The sequence below is a fragment of the Periophthalmus magnuspinnatus genome, chromosome 5, assembly GCF_009829125.3.
Source record: "Periophthalmus magnuspinnatus isolate fPerMag1 chromosome 5, fPerMag1.2.pri, whole genome shotgun sequence".
NCBI lineage: Eukaryota > Metazoa > Chordata > Actinopteri > Gobiiformes > Gobiidae > Periophthalmus > Periophthalmus magnuspinnatus.
Window position 1 is genome coordinate 24,314,234 of NC_047130.1, and position 25,882 is coordinate 24,340,115.

The window sequence follows — 25,882 nt, forward strand, 5'->3', positions numbered from 1 at the left end:
TTAGATAATTTCAGCCTTGAATTTACCAATCTATGCTAAACAAAAGGTCAAAGGTAGCTGTTAACTTGAAGAAAAAACACTTCATGACATCACAAGGTGCTTTTAAGATGTAGACAGACTAATAATAAAGGGTTCAAAAATGTGTGAATGAAACAAAACACAACTCCAGGTCTGTTTTTGAGGAGGTAAACAGTATAATAACATGACTTAAAGCTCACAAGAGTCAATTTTGTGTAATTCGCAATCTTTAATGTTGTAATATGCTAATTTCTTAGGTAAACAAACCACATCTTATTAAAAATCCTGCCCTTCACCCCCAATTACTTTCAATCAGGTTCTCAAAAAGTGCAACAAAACTCTAACTTTATTTAAATTTGCTTGTTTAAGTCATACCTATTTACATACCACTCTTTGGTTTTGTAAGAGTTTAAATTCCAACATTACATTCTGCACTTGCCTTTGTGAGCTGCAGGATTTTCTGCAGATTCGACATTATCATTCTCTTTGGTTCGAGCATTTTTATTCCCGAAACACAAAAGGTCAACCTCTCCACGCCGTGTCCCCCATAAAAGATTATAATATACGCTTGAACAGAAAGCTTTGTGGAATGAAACGCAAATATTCACTGGTCTGAATGATCCGGCCCTTTTATCGGACTGTTCGGAAAATCCTGCCACTCAAATCACTGTTAGTTTAGTTTGAAGTGAGGGATGAAAAGCCTAAGAGAGCCACATTAAATCAAAACGCAATGCCTTTTTGTTCATCTAAAAGGCTGTGTCCTGCTGTCTGGCTTTTGTAATACTGGGAAATGTAACACGATACTTACAGACACAAAAAGGGGACAAGCGAGTGTCAAAAGCACATCTAGATAAATGACAATGTGGATAAAGACTCAACTTATACCACAATTAACTGCATAATATAAACTATAGAACTGTAGTCCGCTAAAGAAAGTCTTGGATGACAAAAAATAGATTTATTGACTAAAAAGCTGGCGTGGTAAAAGCTCTCAAAACAACTGTGTATCTCTATGTATCAGACTCAAACTGCACTGAGTTCATGCAAATTCTATATAGAGGAAGTACTTGGAACCAATGTATTTATATAAAGACAGATTAAACTCTGCCTTTTTACATATAAATACCAAATCTTCCCCTAAATCACCTAAATGACTCACTCACTAACTGCTCCTTTCTGTTGTTGTCCCATTTAAATCCCCATAATCTTAATAAAATGATGAATGAACTGAACACAAATTTTGGCCGACTAATACTCCAACGACTGATTAATTGACTAAACGACCAAAGGAATACATCCCTAATAAACAAAGTGAGATAATGTAATATTGGAGTGAGCAGAGCCTCTGAAAAGAACAGACATGGTGTTTTATTATGAAATGATGCCATATTGACAACCAAATGGTTCAAAACTCCATTAGTTAAAATGTAAATAAAGTCAATAGTATAGATGCCCATTAGCAGTGTTGAGATGAATATTTGCAATAGAGACTGTCCATAAAGTCTCACAAGTTTTTGACCTCTTTTAATAGACCTCTATAGGGGCATCATTAGTTGCATGAAGTACATCAAGACAGTACTTGATGTGTTGCCATGTTCACTGTAGCAGAGCCTCATAAATGGTTCAGTCACATCTGTATCTTTTGCTCTAGTTCAGTAATGTCCCGTAGCTTTGCTCTATACACGATATCTTTGACATAGCCCCATAGAAAGAAACCCAGAGGTGTGATATCTGGTGAACGCGGTCACAGAATTAGTCCATCCCTTCCAATCCCAAAGGTCAAGTGTGACATTTGTACTAACTGATCCCTCGTGGAAGAACTTCTGTAACCACGGAGTGCAATAGAACAAATCTAATGAATATATCTTATCAATTGTCTTTGTAATTACATTTTTAAATTGTGAGACTTGGACACCCTGTATGTAGTTACAGAATACTGAATACCTTCATAAGAAGTAATATATATATATGTGACATGGTCCAGTCTGGTACTGTGTTATTTTGGGCAAGATCCTTCACAAAGGTCATTTGTTACAGTTACCTGTTAATTTTCCCCTAAAGTGATTGTGTTTGTAACTCTTACTGTGTGATCAAAGTAACTACCGGTAATTACCAGATAAAGCAACTATTAAATTATCAAACAAATCCTCAAAATATACCACAGCTGCAAGTACAAGCAAGTTATATGCAGCCCTATTTGTCCTGCAAATCACCAAATGCACCCAGAGCCAGCGTTATAAGATATTCACCCACCGAGCTCAAAATCCCCGAAACTGACTCACAACTGTACAGTCACTACAACCCAGGACAAGCTACTGTCCCTTTACACAGCAGACTGTGGCCAAACTGCATTTACCAAAGGCACAGACATCAGAACATTACAAACATGTGCACGCCGCATGACAGCACTATTACACTTATAAAACCAGAGGTGAACCGCCAAACAGATATTCCATTAGCTGAACTTAGGAGCACGAGCAGTGGGCTGTCTTTTTAGCGTTCTGTAAATTCCAGACGGCCGTGTCACTCCCGCTGTAATCGTCTGTTTGTACTCCCATCACAAAGACTCACCAAATAACGACGTGTATCCATAAACTCCACAAGAATCGGCATAGAGATGAGAGAGAGTGATCTGTCTGTAACACTGACAGTACACTGACTCTAACGGCGTTACAGCAGACTTAGATTACTTGGATTACTTTACTGGTAACTGGTTATGAGAATTGAAATACTTTCAATTTGAGTTGTATTCTGTTATAATGTAAAAGTGACAGGAGTAAATCAGCTCTGTTTGTTCTACTGCATTTTTAAATCACTGTTTTGAGGAAAAATGACACATGTGGTGCGTACATGTGTAATTGTCCCTTCTTTCCGTCTAATGCCAGGCAGTTTGAAACCTAAATTGCATCAAGTACTGTAATGTTCTTCTTTATTATTATATTCTTCTTGACTTTACAAATGTAACTGTATTTTGAAAGCTACCAAATGTTTCCTGAAAACAGCTTCTCAAAATTAGTATTCTGAATAGGTACATTTGGTACACGCAGTTACTTCCCAACACTGCCTATTAGTATCTGAATATTTGTAGTAGAAGTAGTTAAAACTAGAGCTGATGTTATTATGTATATTTTTAATTATTTAAATCATTCCAACTCATGGCATAGCAAACAGATGAAGCAGTGAAGTAAAGAAGAGACTTAAAATTTGACACAATGTGATATTTTGCCCTGCTCTCCCTGAAACGCTCCCACATACATCTACACGGGGTCACGAGCTGCATGTACCAGCTTAACCCGGGGCTGCACTAAGGGGTCGGGCATCTCAGAAATGTCATTCCTGGCCTCTTCAACCCGTAATTAAACCTTTGGAAGTGGAGATAAAATGAACAAATTGGGTAATGAATCGGGCTGAACAGGTGGTGTATGGTGCCACAAAATGCACCTATCAGTCTTCCCTGTGAGATTTATTCAGCTTCTAATTAGACCCTGCCTTCGTTAATTATGATTAGGCTCTTCTCAGCGGAAAAAAAAACTGGTCTGACATTGGCAGAATTAGTGATAAACAAACAGCTCAACCTCACACTTACCTCTGTGTCAAAGAGCTAACCCAGTCAGGGATTAAGCTAATGGAGAGTCAATACAGGCGCTAACGTTCTGCAGAAGAAATGGACAAATTCAGAGTTAGATTGGCTGTAACCATGGAAACCTTAGTTAGTCAATCATATGGCCATGTGATTCAAATCCTATTAGGTTTACGTTTGCAAGTCTGGCAGTTCATTTAGAGTTAGGCAAGCAAAGATATCTAAAATTCACAAATAACGCCTTCACTGATTTGCTTACAATATACAAATTATGCAAGATTTTAGTAAAAAGCTTGAACTAACCAAAAAAAAAAAGCTAAAATGTTTTAAAACGTACATCAAATGAAATACAAACGTTATATATTCTTTCAACTTTAAACATAATTTCCATACTTTTTTTTTTTCTTCAACCAAATTCTAAAAACGCAATTATTACAAATTGAATATTCTGTTTGACTTTACGCTTAGTACTAACTAATCAAAGTATTCACTGGAGATGTACAGTGTCTTGCATTGACTTCGAGTACATTCTCACACATCCCAATGAACAGCTTGTAATTACATTCTAATAGATAATTAAAGTTTGGCCATCAATCAATTTCTGCTGTGGACATAGAGCTTTGAATTCATTTTGTCCAAAAACAAACATTTTTTAATATGTCACATCCAATTAACCCATGCTGCTTTAGTGAATGGCTGGAGCAAATTGCAATCACACAAAATATTTCGCCGCATTAGTATGTGGCACATTATCAGACGAATGAATTTGAGAATAAAAGAAGTGAAATCAAAGGGAAAGCGGCGTGGTGCTGTGCCAAAGGGCCACTGCTGCATAGAGCTGAACAGAGCGGGCTGCATGCATGAGCAGACGGGCTTTAACAATCAAACCGGCCTCTGTTTGCTATGTTTTTTTGTTTTTCTTATTTCTCAACTCAACAAACAAGACTTGACAAAGTTATTTCAAATTATTAACATTTGCATTTATACAGAATAGCATGTATGTGATTTCAAATAAATGTCAAATGATGTAATCTCTTATCAGGCCATATATATTTCGATAATAAAGATGCTCAGTTCTGGGGTAAATGCTCGATATGTTGAACCATTATGAGACTATGCTTCACATTGGATAAATTGTTCTCAGAATTTTTGAGACTAAAGACTCAAATGTAAACATCATATCATTTAGATCATAAAAGTCCAGAAATCAGATTATAATCAGAGTTGGGTGTGCATGTGAACATAGCCACTTTTCTGTTTTTTGTTTAATCCCATGTGACTGAAGCTGAAATAAATCCGCAATAAAACAACCTCTTTAGATGCAAAATCTTGGAATAGCTTTCACTGATAATACCTTTCAAGTTCTTTAAAATATAATTTATACAGAAAATACAAGAGAAGTAAGATGTCTTAATAAAATCAATACACATTATCCAACAAGCGCTGCATGTAAATGAGTGTAATGAAACGAGGAGTAGAAAGGCAGCTGAATCAGGCTCTGCCCTCTCCTCTGGGAACACACACATACTTTACACCATTGATAACTTATCCAGATAAACAGCTTACAAATGCCACTTTTATCTGCAGGCTTCTTTTGATATCCAAGACTTTCCTGAAAAAATAAATGAAGTGTCTTGCCTTTCTATCAAATACAAAAGGTTCATTTGCGCATTGTAAAAAAAAACAACCCTAGAAATTAAAGTTATACTACGCAAAATTGACTTTTATGAGCTTTTAGCCATGTTACAATGCTGTTACTTCCTCAAAAACAGACCTGGAGATGTGTTTTGTTTCATTCACACTTCCTTGCGTAATCCTTTTTTATTAGTCTGTCTACATCTCCACAACTCAAAATGCTCCGTTCCACCTTGTGATGTCATATAGTGGTAGTTTTCAAGTTAACAGCTCCTTTTACCTTTTGTTCATTGGCAAGATTTCAGGGCTGAAGTTATCCAAATGATTCTAGTGAAGGCGTATGGCGTTTAAAGACACAGAGAAGCACTTCCTGTATTACTACATGACATCACAAGGTGGAACAGAGTGTTTTCTGTTTGAGAAAAAACCTCTAAAGCCTACATCTGCAGGGTTTGTGTTAAACATGTGTGAAGGAAACAAAACAACAACTCCAGGTCTGTTTGTAATGAGGAAACAACATTATAACAGATCAGAAAATAGCCTAATATGGGCTTTTTAAGTGGAAATAGTTCTCCTTCAAACATAGGTACACAAACCTGTAATTAAAGTGTTGTTGGTTGTTTATTTGTAATTAATGAAGGTATAAACGACTGTCTCACTAGAGGTGGGATTCTACCTGCTGTTTTCTCCAGTGAAATTAGCAGCATTTAAAATTGAGCTCGTAACATGCATCAGAAAAAAAAGTCTATTTGAATATGGAAACTGGATGTACCCGAGCCGCCGCGTTGGCACAGCCCGAGCGACAGGATGCATGAAGCTATTTGGGTGCACGTGTCTATATTGGTCTAACTTGTATGACTGGTGCATGTGTTTTACAGACAGAGGATGGAGAGGAGGAGAATCCATTGGAGAGCTCCACGTCTTTAGAGTTGGAGTTTGTGGATGATCCCAATTTTAAAAACAAGGTCAACTACTCCTCCAGCGCTGTGCAGATCCCCACTGATATCTACAAAGGCTGTGAGTACACTTTACACGTGTTAGAGGACTGCATTTTAGAATCAGTTCTGTGTTTTTTTTGTGTGTGGTTTGTTTGTAAAAGCTCCTTGAAGAACCTGTTGGTGTACGACTTGCTTTGTCCACGGTACAAGCTATTCACTCTAACGTATGCAGTTAATTTTTATTTCATATGTAGTTAACCATGTGTGAAGGATCGATCGATTACAATTTCGTCTTATTAAAACACATGAAAAGGGCTTTCAATCTTAATTTCATGACCAAAAGTAAGACATTTTAACGAGCCCATAAGACGCAGTTTTCTGATCTATGTTATAATGTTGTTTCCTCATCACAAACAGACCTGTTTAACACACAAACTGCATATTTAAGCTGAGTTTTTCTCTCCAACATAAAACACTCTGTTCCACCTTGTGATGTCACGTGGTGATACCCCTGAATGATTTAAGCCGTGGAATTTCCAATCTCTACTGAACTAAAACTAAAAGGAGCTGTTAACTTGAAAACTACCACTTGATGACATCACAAGGTGGAACAGAGCATTTTTGAGCTATGGACATGTAGATAGACTAATAATAAAGGGTTAGTTCAACATGTGTGAATGAAACAAAACACAACTCGGGTATGTTTTTGAGGAGGTAACAACATTCTAACGTGGTTTAAAGACACAAGAATCCATTTTGTATAATATAGGACCTTTACTGAGTGCCATTTAACACAAGAAAATAGTCAAATATATTCCTCCAATGTCTAAATTCTACTCCAAATCACACTGGTTTACTGAGAAAGGATTTGGTTTAATTGGGAAAAAAAAAAAAAAAAAATTGTGCGTACATAAATATTGTAGTTGCCAAACAAGAAGCTATTGTCTAAATTAAGAGTGCTTTTTATCATTGAAGCATCGGAACATAGACTGTTTATATAAATGGACATAGCTAACCTGCTACACGGCTTGTTCCAAATAGGAACGCTCCACTTCACTTTCTATCGTCCCTCTTTTTATAATTGCTGCTGTCAGGGTTGTCATTTTGGTCTTTGTATTAACCCGCTCTACATGATCCTGTGGTTTTATTTTGCTATTTTGTCTGCAAATCAAGATATGAACATTAATAATTTATTTTTACTAAACGCCAGCCTGTCCAGGGACTACAGGTGGATATTAGTACTTTAGGTATAACCTGGCACCAAACATCTCTCCTGTTTTTTTAAGGTCAGTGTAATGTCGTGCACTGTCCCTGTTCAAATAAAAGCATACCATACCATACCATACCAATAACATACGAATCAGGTCCGTTCTTTCCCCGAGGTAGCTCCCACTAGTTTTAGCAACATGTTTGATTGACTGCGTTGCTAAGCACCCATCCACTGCTAAAACTGCAGTGCAGGTGGGAAGGAGTGTTACCTTCAACAGCCTCGCTCCAGGATCACTCTTTGGTTGCTATGACACTCCAAATGTGGAACTTGACTCCATATTCGCCCCTATAACTGCCTCAATGAGCTTCATTTGGCTCAGCCGAATACCGTGGGTGACGTCACACTCCTTTTTACAGTCTATGCATCAGAATCAATATTCAGCATCAAGTCTATTCCCTAGTATCAAAATCAAGTTTGAAATTTTTATTTTGTGACAATAGCTGCTACTCGAGCATGCTAACTTGCTTTCAGATGACAGATATCTGCAGGCGTCTGTCTCCTGTATAACTCCAATTCAGGCGAGTCCTCTCCCTTCCCACCTCCTCTACAAATGTCCCATTAACAAACTGGAGCACATGTGCTTCTCTCTCATCTTATTTATCTTGGCACGGCTCCCTTTTGTAACCTCAGGGACAGTCTGTGCCAATCTCCAAACCACTCCAAAACCAGGCCATGCACAGACACACAGACTGACAAGATTGATGGACATTTTACAGAAGTCATTTTTCTTTGCTATTGTGCGTTTCATTGTCTTGCGTGTTGAACAGTCGGCCGCTGTATGCCACCTGCCTGTGACAATGGCGTCCAGCTGCGCGTCTTGTCAGAATTAGACACTCCGGGTTCAGGGCGAGATGTCAGAGGGCACGGCTAACTCACAATGGAGCAATCAGGACTCTACATTGTTCCCAGAGCCATTTTGTGCCTCTCTCTCCCTCTCTCAATACCTGTCTTCTCTCTCTCTCTCTCTCACTTGCTTTATTTCTCGCTTTTTCTTTCTGTCTTTGCTCATTTTTTCTCTTTTTACTTCCTACTGTCTTATTTTCTATCTCCCTATCTCTCTCACTCTCTTTTTGTTTATCTCCATTTCCTTTGCCCTCCCATGTGTCTCTCTCTTCCCTTTGTGTCTCTTGTTCCCTTAGTCACTTTCTCTCTATTTATCCTCCTCTCAGCCTTCTCTCTGTTCCTCTTTGCCCCTCTCGATTTCATCTTTTCCTCTCACCCCCAGTCCCTCCTTTTTTTCTCTCTGCCCCTCTCTGTCTACCTCTCAATCTCTCTCTCTCTGCCCTCTCTTTTAAGTCTTTCTTTCTCTTGCTCTGTTTTTCTGTCTGTCTTCCCTCTCTCCGTGCTCCTTCATCCCCATCTCCATATCTTTATCTCTCTCCCTTCTGCTCTCCCTCTCCATTCCTTCAGCTCTCCCCTCCCTCTCTCTCTCTTGCCCAACTCCTCTCCCCTCCGTCTCCTCTCTATATCTGTCTCTCTGCCGCTGCCACCTCTCTTTTTCTATTTCTCTCTCCACGTCTTCCATCTCGTTCATTCTTTTCCTCCCTCCATCTGTACCCCTCTCTCCAGTCTGAAGATACTAGCCTCAGTATAAAGGGCTCTTGATTGAGACTGGGACAGGGGTCTGTAGAGTCCTGGAGTGGTACAGTGCGCGCAACTATTTTCCTGCCTTTGTCCGTGAAGTGTTTACTATTGATGTTGTTTAGTTAGTTCCCATTTCACGCTCTGCTGAGTCGAGATTGCCAACTGCAGATTCCGTGCCAACTCCATTATGAACATGTGTTGCATGTTTCGGTTGTTGTTTATTTTTAAGTAAATATAATGGAAAGTGTGCACTGTCCCACTGCACAATGTTAAGACTTTCTGATAAAGGTAAGGGGAGAGTAAATGCTGTGTTCTGTTTATGCTCAGAGTTAAGTTTTTCTCTGAGTTTTTGTGTTCCAGTGGAAAAAACACTGAGCGGCAGACTCATTTATAAAGTGTGTATATGCACAAAATGGGGTCTAAACTTTACATACGTGATGTTTTGGGATATAGAAAAAGACAACATGACGTGAGATTGTGCGTGATTGTGTGTGTGTGTGTCATTCAACTATACCCATGTGCAATACTGAATACCATGTAAATCTACTGAGGTCACTTTACTGAGATTTATTCTGTTTATATGCTGCACTTGTGTTACATTAAAGTCTATTTTTAGTTTATTTTTTAAGTTTATTTTTAAATTATTTTAAGCTATTATCTATTATCTTGTTTTATTGCATGTTATTTTATCTATTATCTTGTTTTATTGCATGTTATTTTATCTATTATCTTGTTTTATTGCATGTTATTTTATCTATTATCTTGTTTTATTGCATGTACCATTTTCCTGCTGTTCTTCAACTGTGCGGTGCAATACTGGAATTTCCCCACTGTGGGACTAATAAAGGCATATCTTATCTTATCTTATCTTATCAAACTCTGCACCTTGGGTTTTCAGGAGAGAAGAAGCAAGTTTTTATTGTTTATCAGCTTTTTTTTTAACTAATCAAGTACATGTGATCAGTTTTCTAGCAGTTTTTTTTCTCAGTCTGTTTCTAACAAGCTGCTATACTGCAAATACATGGGAATACTTATAATAACATACCTAAGCTTCAGCCTACACCTTTTCGGTCTGTCTATAGAGCAGCCAATAAAGTGTAAATGACGTGATTCAGCTTAGCAGCACATGCACAGAGCGATGAAATGCTATAAGTAGTTATTATAAAGACTGCGGAGATGCATTGATATATCTGCATTAGCTTGTACTGTAAACTTGTCGTCAAAATCAACAAAATCCAAAATAGTCAGACTGTAACTGCTGGATCTTTCTCACCTTTCTCTGCTGACGTTTCTCACTTCAAAACTTCTAAATACATTACAATTTATCTTCAGTCATATATGAACATACGCTGAGCTAATTTGAGGTATTTCTGTCCATTAAAATGAAAGAGTCTGTAGAAGCCCCTCCAGCATATCCCCAGGGGGCAGCGGAGAGGTCGTCTGAGGAGAGAGAGGTGTGGGCGACCCATGGTCCTTTGGGTGCTCTCAGGTCTGCTGTACAGTGCATGTGCAGCTTTGGGATTAGCACAAAGGAGCGGGTGAGTGGGCAGGTTGCTCCTTTCTCAACGGGATATCAGAGCTAAAGAAAAAAGAACAGAAACAGTGGGATGAATGCAGTCCAACGCACAACATCCTGGCTCTTTCTTTGTCAATTTTACAGTCTTCTCTGTTTGTGCTCCATGGTTACTGAGCGGCTTAAGTCTGTGTACAATTTGGCACTGAAAAAACAGAAGTACATATTTCTTTAAAAACAGAGAGGTAGATTGAGAATTTGAACAGGTGTTATAAAGATGACAATTTAAAGTAGTTTTTCATGATTTTCACTACATTTTATTGGTCGTTTTTGTCAGTTAGCTAAATAACTTAAAAACACACACCTGGCTATTTCTAAGAATGAGTAAGAAATTGAAATTGTGGCATTGGAAATGGAAGCAAATAGTCTCTGAAATACAAATACAAAATATCCAGTATTGGCAGTATATACAGTAGGTTCATTTCAGTCGTTTAAAGTAACAGTCACTGGTGTTATTAAGTGTTCACGAGTCCAACAGCAGAGGGGAAGAAACTGTTCTTGTGGTGAGAGGTTCGAGTCCAAATGGATCGTAGCCTCCCGCCTGAGTGGAGGGGCTCAAGTAGTTCATGTCCAGGGGGAGAAAGGTCGGCTGTTATCTGACCCGTTTGCCCCCGAGTCCTGGAGACGTGCAGGTCCTGGGGAAATGAGACGCTGCCGCCAATCATCTTCTCAGCAGAGCACACAGTGAGCTGCGGTCTGTGTCTGTCCCTGGCGGTGGCCCCGTTGTACCACACCCTGATGGAGGAGGTGAGGATGGAGTCAATGATGGGTGTGGAGAACTGCACCATCGTCTGGGCTAGCAGCTTGGATTTCCTCAGCTGCCACAGGAAATACATTCTCTGTTGGGCTTGATGACAGAGCTGATGGTGGGCTTCCATTTGAGGTTCTGGGTGATGGTGGTGCCGAGGATAAGGCTGTGGATGGTGCTGGCATTGTATTTATCTCTAATTTCTATTCAACGTCTTATTAAATGTATTTATTTGTACCTAGATTGTACTTAAACAATGGTGCACTTAAAATTGTTATCCTTTTTTGCCAAACATCTCCTATAATATTTACTTCAGATGCCCTCCTCTGACCTCCGCCTGCGTCATCTTCTAGCTGAATTCTTTCGCAGACTAAAAAAAACCCGAAACCCTAAATCCGCGCTAAATGTGTGTGTAATCTGCCAGTTCAAATGTGTCCTTTGGAGATGAGATAAACAAGAAGGCGATAAGTGAAGGAGAAGAGATGCTTTATTAATAGAATCCATTTGGCGCCAAAAACAGGCTTTTATGAGGATCTTTCCAGAGGCTAAACAGGACTGAGGAAGTGTCTGGGTTTGATTTGTGGTGTGGGGCCCTGAGTCGGTTTATTGAGATGGAGAGTGTTCCCTGAGCGCCGTAATGAAGCGTTTTATGATTCATTATTCCACAGCTGATTTCTGCTGCCCAGTCGGCAAACTTTCTAATTAGCTTAGGTCAAATATTCACACACTTTTATTCCGTAATTGTCATTGGTTATTACGGAGTGGACATTGCGACCGGGCCACAGTGGGATAGATGGCGGTGAATGGTTTTCTGTTAGGGTTGTCAGAAAATCCATTTGCAGATACTAGCCAGCGCTAAAACTAACATCGAAACTAGATATTTATTTGAGTATTAGGCTCGTCTCGATAACGAATTTGGAGATGCAATATATTGATGAAGAAAATACAGGCGATAAACGATAATATAACGATTATAGTTTGTATCTTTAATGAGTCATATTTATTTATTCAACCTTCATCAGCTCAAATCGAATTGTTGAACTGGAAAATACCTAAGATTTCCAGACTAGTACAAAGAAAAAGTTCACTCGCTCACTCAAGTCGATATTTAGTGTTTATAGTGACTGGCCTAGCAACTATTTACGTATACAGGGAAAAATACATACAAATTTAACCTTTTTGATTGGTCTTGAACTAGTTTAAGACCACATAGTAAAGAAACTGCTATTTGTCTTGAAAATTAAATTCTCTTGTCGAAAAATAGCGTTTCCTAATATTATTGTGGTATTGAGTTATTTTTCTAGTCTGATACCAAGAAAGATTTAAATACCAGATATTCAGAAATGACATCACTTGGCTAAAGAAGACAACATCTGGATTGTATATTCTTGCGATCGTGAGCAAAGTGGCCAAATATACTGACACCATCCACATGTGCAGCTCTTCATTTACCCATTTTGGGCCGTGTGCTTTGGCAGAGGAGAAGCTGAACTGGTTGATTGAGGATATCAGTTCAAGATCAATCAACGTATGCACTAGAAGACGTTACTGCACAAAGTTTACACGTCGTATTTGCATGTTTTGTCCTTAATTACCCACAAGTTGATACATTTTCCATCAGATGTAATTCTTGAAACTACTCTCCCCCAGGTTGGACCAGCACAGACTGTCATTTTTGGTCCATAAAATTGTGAATTCATCCTGTTTTTATTGCGTTGTATAGAGGTAATGATGACTCAAATAGTGTCAGGAAGTGTCTGGGGTGAGGAAAGTCTGCGATGCGAGTCCCTGCTTAGACTGCTGCCCCCGTGACCCGGCCCCGGATAAGCGGAAGAAAATAAATAGATGGATGACGTCTGTTGTTTGGATGGCTCCCCGGTCTATTCGCTGTATTAATGCGTATGGTATATCAATGCGTCATACTCCTGGGCTACATTAATGTTTTTATGAGCCTAAGCAGCTGCTCAGCGGGACACAGGGAGGACCTCCAGTCATTGTGGGGAGTCCTTTCATTTAAGTTGAAGTTTAAATCCGTTTTTTCCAGCCCTCACGTTACATTGTCAGTCTCTCATTGTAGTCGTCCGCTCACAGAACATGGTTATCACTAGTGAATGGCTGGGACTGGCTGGGACTGGCTAGCTGTGCAGATGAAAGAGCAGAAGCTTAAATGTCTTTTTTTTTTGCATGGGGGCTGGAGAGATTAGCCCACCCACCACACGCTGTGCACATACAAACATCCATATGCGCTGCGACTGTACTATTGGCAGCGTACTATTTACAGTGCTCAAAGTATTGTTCTGGCCCACAAAATTACACAGCAATGGGAGTTTTTAAAAAGTGTTCTAATCTGTAACATATTTAGCTATGTCGGGTTTTCATTTACTGTGTTTCTGAAGCAAATATACTGCCTATTTTAGGAGACTAAAGATAACTTGCTCTTACTCCAAACAGGTTACACAGCGGCATTGGAGGAGGGGTAGAGCTGGGTGATATGCCAGAACAAAATAAATAAATCTCACTTGTCCTATATTATGCAAACATGACTCGTATGAGCATGTTAAAATGTTGTTTCCTCCTCAAAAACCTACCTGGAGTTGCCTTGTTTCATTCGCACATGTTTGAGTAACACTTTATTATTAGTCTGTCTACATCTCCGAAGCTCAAGATGCTCTGTCCCACCTTGTGATGTCATGAAGTGGTAGTTTTAACAGCTCCTTTTACCTTTAGCTCAGCAGAGATGGGACATTCCAGGACTGAATTTATCCAAATGATTCTAGTGAAGGTGCATGGAGTTTTAAAACACAATGGAGCACTTTCTGCATCACCACATGACATCACAAGGTGGAACAGAGTGTTTTTTTTTGAGGGGGTGACAGTAGTTCAGTCGTGTTTCTCCACTGATCCGAAGGTTGGCGGTTCAAATCCCGCTCTTGACATAAAACATCATTGGCAGAGCGGTCCGATCCACTGACCCACAGGTTGGCGGTGCGATTCCAGCTCTCACAGACGAACACTGTTGTTGCGTCCTTGGGCAAGACACTGAACCCACTTCGCTCTCAGTGTCTGCGTTCACTGGTGTATGAATGTGTGTGTGAATGAATGAGTGTTTCCTTGATGTAAAGCGCTTTGAGTGACTTGAAAGTGGAAAAGCGCTGTATAAAAATTACCATTTGAGAGAAGAACAGCCTAAATGTGCAGGATTTGTGTGTTAAACGTGTGTGAATGAAACAAAACACAACTCCAGGTCTGTTTGTGATGAGGAAACAACATTGATACTTGTAGGAAGCTTGTCACCGGTTAATCAGTTTAAATATTGTAATGCATATTGATACTTTTTATTAAATCCAATGATAATCTTGGCTTTGCATTCACAGTCATGCATATATATATATTTCTTTATTGCTTAAAAAACCTTGAAAGTCCAGGTGAAATCCCATGGACAGTCAGTTTGCAGTATTCGTCTCAAACTCCCCTGAAGAAAGCCCCAGGCATAACGTGATCCGGTTTACCTTTATATTTATATATGTGAATAACTGACATGTTTAGCCTTAAGCCAGGTTTGAGAATGTCTTGAGTTGCCAATATCATTCAAAAATAACTCTGTGTATCCCTTCTGTACAAATTCACTTTAAATGAGACGAGTAATTCAGAGAGTGATACAAATATTTACAATTTTGCTTTTTATTTTGCTTTTTGATGACAGCTAATGCCCTTGGGTGTTGCATATGACTAAAATAGAAGCTACACTGCCATTCAAATGTACTCAATTGGCAATTATCTTACAGTGAGATGAAGCCAGCGTGGCTCAATTATTAATTATATATAATTGACAAGATAATTTGTAGTTAAGTGCCTCATAAAGCGTTTACATTTTCAATAATGGCAATACATGCATATAAGCACATTGCATTCACCCTATTCAACCCTTTTCTTTCTTTTCAAAGCACTTCACTATACTTTGCAAATCAGGCCAGCAATGCCCAACATCAAAACCAGATTATATTTAAATTTGGGAAAATATAAAAAAATAAAAAGTGAATTATGACAAAAAGTTCCAGACAGATCGAGAGGCGAGGATAAGAGAAAGGGGATTTAAACTGTCTATTTTTGCAGGCTGTCCTCTTCTCTCTCTCTCTCTGTCGCTCTTAGCCTGCCTATAGTATGTGCCCAGTCAAGGAGCACTATCGTTTACCCGCACGCTAATGAGAAGGGTCGGCACGGCAACCCCACTTCACTCCCCAGCAGCCTCACAAATTACATTCCACATGTTTTTATTTACCACTCTGTTTTAATTAGAAACAGGATTTAGACCAGGGCTGAGGAGGTGTGGGGAAATCTGCCCTCTCTGTACGCATCGGAATATTGAATAATCATTGAGTTATGCCCGTGTTTCAGCTTCGTAGTCCCGGTATTTTTCCAGGAACGCACAGTGAAGTAGAGGTTTTTGAATCTTTTTTTTGTAGAATTTAGTATTGAAAGTGTTGTAAGTTCATTCAATACATTCAAAAAGCTGAGAGGAAAAACGGAAGACATCAACGTTTATTTGATTGCAATTCGGTATCCACAGAAATGGCCAACTCTGGTTTACTTAAAGGTCCACTGTGTAACCTGTTTAAAATACAATACAAACAGAAAAACAAAGAAAACACAAATAAGTACACAAATAAGTCCATATACAGCATTCAAAACGTCTTCAGGTGTGTCTATACAAGTGTGTTACCAGATTATTAAATTGCAATTGTGTCACTGTTGTAGTTTGTCAGTTTTGTTTTTTCCTTAAAGTATATTCCATTTTTGTGAAGCAGATCAGCTCAAAGCCTCAGGTGATGCCACTAGGTCAAGGTACGGGTCAGATCTGTGGAGCAAAACAGAACTCGCTCATAGTAAGAATGCGTGTTTTTCAAGGTATATTTTAAGTACTTTTAGTTGAATAAATGTGAGATTGATATGTTTGCTTTAGTGTGGAACATTCCCAGAGTTGAACTTCACATTTGACTTAATTAACTAAATATTTAATTAATCATCATTTGTGCAATTTGATTTATGTAGAATTACTTATTATTTTAGTCGTACAAGTATTTCAACACTTGAAAATGTATAAGTATAAGTAGAAAAGTACTGTACTTAAGCAGAAATTGTAGGTATCTGTACTTTACTTAAATCAGTTTTACAGTGGATACTTTTTACTTTTCTACATTTGAGAGCTGTACTTTCTACTCCACTAAAGTTTTTATCTGGACTGAAAAGTAAAAAGTACTTTTCCTATGATTCAAGGAGTTATTTTTACCATGTTCGTGGAAACATCTTGATTTTGAGTACAAGCTTCAGCCTTGAGCAAATAATAAATACACAAAATTCATAAGCAATTGATTCATACTTTTACTGTTGACCAAAATATGTATCATTATTCAATCAGTATCACCGCATTTACTAACAATTACTTATGTGAAATACTTTTACTTTTAACTCTCAAACAGGTACTAAACACTTTAACTTAAGTCGATTTTTTCATATCATGCCTTTACTCGAGTTACTTTTTACCTTTGCATCTGTGCTTTTACTTAAGTTTTACTCGAGTACTTCATCCACCACTGAGGTACACTTTGTCTCTGCAGGAAAACTGGTCTTCTGTGGTAACCTGGAGTCCAAATCTTATGAGGTCAGAAGTACACAGCTGCAGGATTAGTCTGTTGTTAAATGCTGATTCTAGAGGAAACCTACTCAGGCACAGAAAAAACTATATAATTATGCTGTTGTGTTGTTTTTCATTCCACTGAAGTTGCAAAAAGTATGTTCTTCAGTATTTTGATTGACACAGTGGTTCAAGGGTGGCGACTGTGACAGAAGCACTGAAACTTTAAATTGAAATGTGTTTTGCTTCTTTGTGGAGTTAGCATAATACATAGCCTACTGCCTGCACTGTGAAACAATTACAAGTCCCTCTATATATTTTCCAAGTCAAAGGTATGAATCACTTTTATTTCTTGGGATTGGAATGGACTTTGTTGTCGCTTACATTTGTAGTAGTAAGCCTCTGCTCCCAGTTTTTCAATGTCCTCCATTTTGTGTCGTGGATAAAAGGTTTAGGGTGCTGCCTCTTTACCATGGAGCCGGGCCATAGCTGAAGCAGCCATAGCCCTGAAGGAGGGAGAGAGAAGAAAGGAGAGGAGCGAGAGCAGGAGATTGAAAAGAAATTGGTTTGACAAAAGAAAACTCAGAAAATGAGGTGGTGCAGGAGGAGAGCACACTGGACCATGATGACCTTCAGCCCTATAGAAAAGACTGGGCACTTATTGGCTTGTTTTAATGTTAACCCCAGGATTAAAGACACATATTTACCAGAGTTTTCAGTTGAATCGGCTCATAGGCTCTTTCAATTTATTTGCAATCAATTTTTTTCCTTAAAGACATCGCATTAGTTTGTTTTGTGAGGATTGTCAGATTTCAAGATGTTCGTCATGTGATATTTTGATGATGTAATTTATAACAATGATGGTCTGATATGGATTTTTTTTCAATAATTTCCAGTGTTATTCTTATTGCTTTGCTGGGAATGTTCTACAGTGTGCATATTTGTACAGTTCAAATAGTTTTATCGCTAAAGTATAATTGAAAAACATGCATTGACTTGGCCTAGTGATAGCACCTGCTTGTCTCCATGGCAATAAATAAGTTTAATACCAGACAAAGTAATAATATCTCCATGGAGACAAGCAGATGGCAGACCCTCCACCAGAAAAGTTACATATAGTCTAACCCATCTTGAAATGATTTTCCAGGCCTGCTCCCCTTTTCATTTCATTCCGTCTCCCATGGCAACAAAATGGCTCCTTAAATGGCTAACTGCTATTACACAATTAGCTTCACAGGTTTCTCATGTTGTTATAATGATGTATGTCAGACCTCCAATGTGCGTTTGTATCACTATTCATACCACTGTGCGGCTGAACACGGGGGTATGAAACTGCTTTATCTCTGTGTAACATTTTACCACATGGCGTCAGAGGTGGGTAGTACTCGCTTACATTTATTTGAGTAACTTTTTGATTAAATTTTACTTGTCAGAGATTTTTTCTGATAACATACACTATCAAAGCTGGGGTTACTCTTCCCACTGTGAGTAAATCTACAAGTGATAAAAGCTTCATGTCGACAAAATCACTGTCAAATCTGCATTTCTTGCTCCACTCTTGAAGTCATGATTTATTTTTTTTCTAATTTTTGTCATCTATCCTTACACATACACCAATTGTCCTATAACATTAAGTTTAAATTGAAAATCAAACGTTATGTCCTGACAGTTACTTTAACATAAATCTTACTTGAGTAGTATTTTCCCCAAATGTTTTTTTTTTACTCGTAATTAAAGCTCATAAGAATCCATTTTATGTAATATAGGACCTTTAAGACATGTTATACGGTTGTCACATCATGAAAAACATACGCAGAGTTGTGTTGTTTCATTCCCACATGATTGAGTAATCCTACCATACTGGTCTGTTCCACCTTGTGATGTCATGAAGTGGTAGATTTAACAGCTACATTTTACCTTTTGTTCAGTGGAGATTGGTAATTCCAGGGCTGAAATGATTCTAGTGAAGGTGTATGGAGTTTAAAAACACAGTGGAGTACTTACTGTATTACCACATGATGACATCACAAGGTGGAACAGAGTATTTTCAGACAAGAACATAGCCTAAATGTACAGGGTTACTTGAGTAATAATAATTTGAGATAACATTACTCCTCCTTGAATACAATTTTTGACTCCTCCACCCACCTCTGTATGACGTACATATTGAGTAATGTGTAGTGTAAGTGTTTGGATGGGTGCAGGTCACGGGACAGGGGTGAAGTATGGTCCCATATCAAGATGCCATAAATCCCTTTGATAATTGTTTCCCTACTTGCTGCATGCGCTTGGTAAACGGCTCAAGCCAAGGGTGTTAGAAGTGTCATGGTGGCATTGTTGACGAATTGCCTTTTAAAGATATCAAAGGGGTGGAGGTGTTTTGTGGTGAAGGATGGCACTATGAGGGGCCCCGACTGCTTCTCCTGAGCATATTTTCTCCCGGGGGAAATTTGTCTTTTTATCAAGTGTCCGTAGAAGTCGTGGAGTATCTGGACTGAATAAATCAAGGTGAATTAGTTTTGCGGTGTGCTCTTATCTTGGATACATTTCAGGGACATTTTTCTGCACTGATCACAGTAAAGATGGAGGCTCACGTTTGTGTTTGCAACCAAGAATCCACTGTAAGATACTGTAAATATATATAAACACACACTGTAAGGAGCACGTAGTATATACAGTTTGAAACAAGTTTTGTAAGTAACGTGATATTAGGGCTGTGCAGTTAATTATAATCAAATCATGAAAGGCTACAAATATTTAAAGATGGTATAATGTCTTTTCTGCCTATGAACATGTTCTGAAATGCATGGGATTGGTTTAAATAAGTTAATATTTCAGTGTTTTCTTAATGCTTGTGGAGTTGTTAATAATGTCCACTCCAACAGGATCCTACTTTTTAAACATATATCGCAAATCTAATCACAATCTCAACATGACAAAAAATTGCAATTTGATTTTTCGAGATATGGAAGAGGTTTATGGAAAGAAAATAAGATATTTACTTATTTATTTAGCACAGTAATGAACAATAGGTATGTGTAAGAGGGTGATAGAAGCCAAAAGATGCCGCTCCCATAAAGCAAAACCATTTTTCACCATCAAAGATCATCATCAAAGTTAAAAAGTAAAAAGACAATTTGCAGTTTTTTCCTTTTTTTTTACACTTTTATTACCGCTTCAATTAAGTGAGGTATGATGATCACTCAAATGTCGTGTCATCAGTAGAGATAGATCGATATATTGTGCCGATATTTGGACTTTTTAGCGTACTGGCTATCGGCTTTAAATCTCCAGCAGAGGCAGATATTTTGTTTTGGTCGATTTGCTGCCTAGAAAAACCACAAAGCTTCATTTTAACACTTTAATACAAAGAGAGCTGCACAAAATATGACCACACAGCTCTCTTATGTGGTAAAAAATGACTGAGGGGAGTTATAATAAATATTGGCAGGTCTTATCGGGCATCGCTAAGATCTGGATTCTAAACAATCAGCATCGACCATGAAAAAAAAACATATTGGTCGATTTATAGACATCAACTTCAATTCAGATTTGTACATTGTGGTTTCAAGAAGGTCTATGATACGGAATTTAAAATAGCTCCTGAGTTGTCTTGCATGAAGGTTTGTTACTATAGACTTTTCACCATAGATTGTATTGGTAAATTTACACATAATATACTTAAGTTTTGGCCTTTACCATTTCTTTGAATTAGTGGAATTGATTAACTCTGTCTTACAAGCTCATGTATTTATTTACTCCATGTATAACACCCTTAGTTGGTATAATTAAACTGTGGGAGGTGGGAGACCAAGAATCATCACATTTCCAGACATTACTTCCCATATATTTGCATTTGGCATATACAATGTCTGGGGTTGTTTTTGTCCTCTTTGGTTATGAAATTGAATTTTTGTGATGAATGAAAGCTGCTAATTTGTGTTTCTTTCAGCGGCTGGCCCTCCCCCTCCGTCTGTCTGATTATATGCAGCCGTCTCTGTCCTTTTTAGTTCTTCTTTGTGATTTTCTGTGTTTTTTGTAAAAACATGTCGCGGAGCTCCCTTTGGTGCAGCAGTAATTTGCCTTTCACTTTTTCCCATCCTCCTGACAGTGTTAAGTGCTTCACTACTGGCTGTGATTGCATGTGTACTATTGTTTTGAAGCATAGAGGACAGAAATAACTTTTTGGGCCGATTATTATGCCTTTGTCTGACAAAATAACAGCAGTATGTTTGGGTGTCCTAGATTTCAAGGGCTTTAAAGGAATGATACCTGAGTTTGTTCCTTGTACATTTCAGGAAAACAGTTTAATTACCTAATAGCAGGGTGTAATATCTTTGTAAATTACACACATTTACGGTTTAAGAAAGGGTCTCTTTGGTTTTTGGTTTTGCATAAGAAATTACAATTAGAGATGCATGAAAGTAATCTGCGACTAAAGAGAAAATTGCATATACTTGTTCTTTTTAAGTCGCCATGTTTGTTTTGATACAGATGCGTCTCTGGTTAGTCTGCATGTCAGTATATTTATATTAAATGTAGTACAGTGGTCCCTCATTTATGGCGGGGTTATGTTATAAAAATAACCCACAATAGGCGAAATTCGTGAAATAGTCAGCCATTTTTTTACAATTATTATATAAGTTTTGCAGCTGTAAAACCCCTCACCACACACTTTATACACTTTTCTCACACAGGCATTAACATTTTCTCACATTTCTCTTTTGTTTAAACACTCTCAAAGTTCAAACCTTCGTAGAGTTAAAAAAAATAAGCACAGTATTATAGAACGAAAACAAATACTAGACTGTACTGTGAATAAAAATGACAGCTTTTAGAAATACTGTGACAAATTTAATTTTAATGATCAACCTACGAGGTTGGACACATAAGAAATGATTAATAGTGACTCAGGCATATTTCACAATTCCACTGACCACACTTCTTCCTCTGACCGGACCTCTTTCTCTGACTGCGCCTTTTCGTCCTGGCGCTGCTCCGCTCTAGTAATGTTCTTTTTCCTGCAGTCACTGAACCACAAAGCTAAAGCAGACTCCATCCACACGATGGTCTTGTTGCAGTTACAACCCTTTCTGCATCCTTGTTAAAACTTATTGCTGCTGTCGTCCTTATGTTATGTTCCTCCTCCAAAGATTCATTTATTCATTTATTCCGTAATGGCGCCTTATAGCCGTGTAACTTCTACCTGCTTTCTGCATGTCCAGAAGTCCAACGTTTTCTGCGATGGTTAGCATATTCCTCAGTCTTTTGGGCGCAGGCGTAGGCGCCTTTGTCGGTGCAGAACGTTTCATCGACATTGTGGGTTTTGTCGGGGAGAAAACTTGCAACATACAGCACTTCAGAGTCACGCTGCAATCCAACATTTATGTAAATTTGTCTGAACACATTCTGTACTGTACAGGAGACACGGCACGTCCCTTAGCCAATCAGGACACAGAACACGATGCATGTTCATACACTTTAAAAAAAGCATGCAAAATTGCACACAAAAAAACAGCGAGACCACGAAAGGTGAACCGCGATATAGCAAGGGACCACTGTATAGGAAAAGCTTGTAGTCTTATATGGTCATAGGTGAAGTTCTCATTAGATTATTTTAACTGTGAATATCTCTCCTGACGCTGAGGCCGGCACAGATCCCGCAACATCCTGGTCATAGAAAGAATCTGCCATATTAAAAACACCATTACTAATTAATTTAATGAAAAAACATTTTGTCTGTGGAAAATTTGTAAAACATGTGAGTCACTGTATGATGCTTTGGGGTGAGCTGTGAAAGGGCGGCCCTCCCTTTTATATCTGGAAAGCAGTTGTAAAGCTGTGCTAGTGGCCTCATGCAGGTCAATACTAGTGATGTACTAAAGCGTTTGTGAGAGCTATGTTAGACTGATTTAAATACCAGCTTTCTTCTTTCACTGTTTGAAAATCAGGTACACTGTGAGATTATTATTCCATGTAATATGGTAAATCATACTTTGTACTCCTGTTTACGTGTGCGCCAACGTGGCATGAGATTGTATATGTACCCTGAACCTCCATATATGATGATACTTTGAAAGATCAGCTAAAAATGCTTGTTTTTGTGCACTTTGTCTTCATTGAACCCAGATAACAATCTGCGTGCTGTACATTTCTAGCTAATTATTGAGGAATTATGACGTGTGTTAACTAGTATATAAGGAGCCACAGTAGAGATGTAAAACAGGAGACAGTTGGTGTTTCATTCGATTGATGCCTGCATCTGCTGAATAAAGAGACTGATTTGAAACTGCCCGGCCTTCTCGACTCCTGCTTCTAGTTCGCCGTCCAGGAAAACTGACAGTTTTGGTGACCCCTGACGTGATGCTAAGTCCTGGTCGCAAGGGCGAACCTTCTCCTCCACAGAACGCCTGAGAAAGACATCGCAAAAACGAGCGCTCCAAAAGACGGTACGACAGAGGCCTTTTTCATAGAATTTCTGTCAATTGGTTTAATGCTAAATTAATGTGATGTGCTCTTGGGACATTCTGTGCAATTAATTGTTATAACTTTAAATTAGTAAGTATTTCCGTGTTTATGGCTTAGCACGAAGAGAGAAAAAAAGCACTAGGAATTAATAATAAATAGCAAGTTTACACTTAGATCAGGTAAAGTGTAATTAGAAACAAATTTAATCATTTCCGTGTTTATGGCTTAGCACGAAGAGAGAAAAAAAGCACTAGGAATTAACAATAAGTAGCAAGTTTAGACTTTGATCAGGTAAATTGTGATTAGAAACAAAGTTAATCATTTCCGTGTTTATGGCTTAGCACGAAGAGAGAAAAAAAGCAAGTTTTATAAAAAAAATATTTAGTGGTTAAAACTTTACACTAAAAAAGAAAACAAAACTGTTTAATCAAGTTTATATAAAAATGTGGTACCCAAAAAAACTATATGTAATGCTGGCAACAATATTTATTAGCATAATAAGAGCTCAAGCAAACGAACCTGTTCAAATGAATTTTACTCAGAATGAACATGAAATTACTTGTTACTGCAAAGTTGATAAAGGGGCAATAATTCAGATTGGCATCATTTATATTCCCTGTGAAACAGAAGCATTAATAGATGGAATTAACTTGGTAGACTTAACTAGGAAGGAGCAAGAAATAGCAACTTATTCGCCGGAACACGGTGTCCACTCGAAAGTTTGTGATTTCATTAGCAATATCCCCAAGCAAAAAGATAATGTAACCCAGACCAAAATACAGTGTACATGGTACAATCAGCCCATTCGTTCTAATATTGGCTGTGTTTGCATCTCATATCCTTTTGGTAGTAAGGAACTACGTAATATTGACAATATTTGTGAAAATAATACAATAAGAAATGTAAATACAACGGTCAAAAATAGCAAGCATCTTAATGTGACATACCAAAATGCTAGTGAAAATAGTCTGTTTGATGTCCAAATGATAAAAAGTCAAATTGGCACTCTTATGAAAAAGGTTACGCTTACAATTGGAGCAGTTTCTGAATCAAAATCCACACAAGAAACAAAAATAGAGACTATGATTAAGAAATTAAAGAATGAAATGGTAAAAGAGATTATAGACGAAGCTAGAATTATAACCAAAAACTTGTGTCCGTCAAACTCAGCAAATGTCGCTAAAATGCTAAAAGATCTAAAAGAAGAGTATGATGCCTTAAAAAATATCTTGAAAGGAAATGTTATTTATATTGTGGCTGCATTTGTTGCTGTTTTTCTAACTCTGGCTATTGTGTTGATTATGGCTTTATTGTTATGCTTGTGTTCGCCACGGACCACTAAAATTATGGCATTAAATCTCCCTGATTCAGCTTCCATCTTAAGTTGGGATGATTGTGATACAAAATAGACAGTTTAAATGGTTAACTGATATATTATTGGATGATATTTGTTAGTGGCTGTATCTTGTAGTGGCCAGATGGGTTATGGTTCTTTTAAAATGATATTCACATAAATAAATTGACTAATCGGGAGAATTAAAAAACTGTTGCTATGATTGGAAGTTAATAGAAGGTATAGATAATTGTTTAATTAATGTGGTAAAGGATTGATTTTGCATTTATTGGGCAATTGTATGGATAATTGTTTAATTGATGTCAGGTGATAGATAATTGTTTAATTAATGTGGTAAAGGATTGATTTTGCATTTATTGGGCAATTGTATGGATAATTGTTTAATTGATGTCAGGTGATGCTAATGTTTTGCATTTATTGAATTATTTGTGAATAATTGTTTGATCTAAGTAGGATAAAGCTATTGATTTGTACTTACTAGTTATTTGTGGATAATTGATTTATGTGAAATGATGCTAATGTTTTGCATTTATTGAATTATTCATGAATAATTGTTTGATTTAAGTAGAATAAAGCTATTGTTTTGTATTTACTAGTTATTTTTGGATAATTGATTTATGTGGAATAATGTTAATGTTCTGCCTTTATTGGATTAGTGGTGGATAATTGTTTGACTTAAATGGAAGAAAGCCAATATTTTGCAATTACTAGTTGTGTGAATCATTGTTTTATTTAAGTGAAATGGAGCTAATGTTTTGCATTTACTAGATATTGGTGGATAATTGTTTGATTTATGTGAACAGAGCTATTATTTTGCGTTTATTGGGTTATTTGTGGATAATTGTTTAATGCATGTGGAATGAAGCTATGGTTTTACATTTGTTAGTTGTTTATGGATAATTGCTCAATGTATTTGAAATAAGGATATTGCTTTGCATTTATTGGATGCTTGATGGTTGTGGGATGACGGTTTTGCTTCTCATTGTGAAAGGTTGAGCCTTGTGTTGTCCTGGGATAATTTATGACTACAAAAACAACTTTGTTACAGCAGAACTCATTTCTTCATCAAAACTGAGGCACTT

General features: G+C 37.7%; 1 protein-coding gene across 1 annotated transcript in view; it reads left to right on the forward strand.

Annotated features, from left to right (window-relative positions):
* The window catches only part of cacna2d2a (calcium channel, voltage-dependent, alpha 2/delta subunit 2a), a 207,441-nt gene that overhangs the window by 115,637 nt on the left and 65,922 nt on the right, over positions 1–25,882 (forward strand). Inside the window, exon 5 of the mRNA XM_055221612.1 lies at positions 6,112–6,250. Coding sequence (XP_055077587.1) covers positions 6,112–6,250 — 139 coding nt within the window. The remainder of the gene's footprint in view (positions 1–6,111; positions 6,251–25,882) is intronic.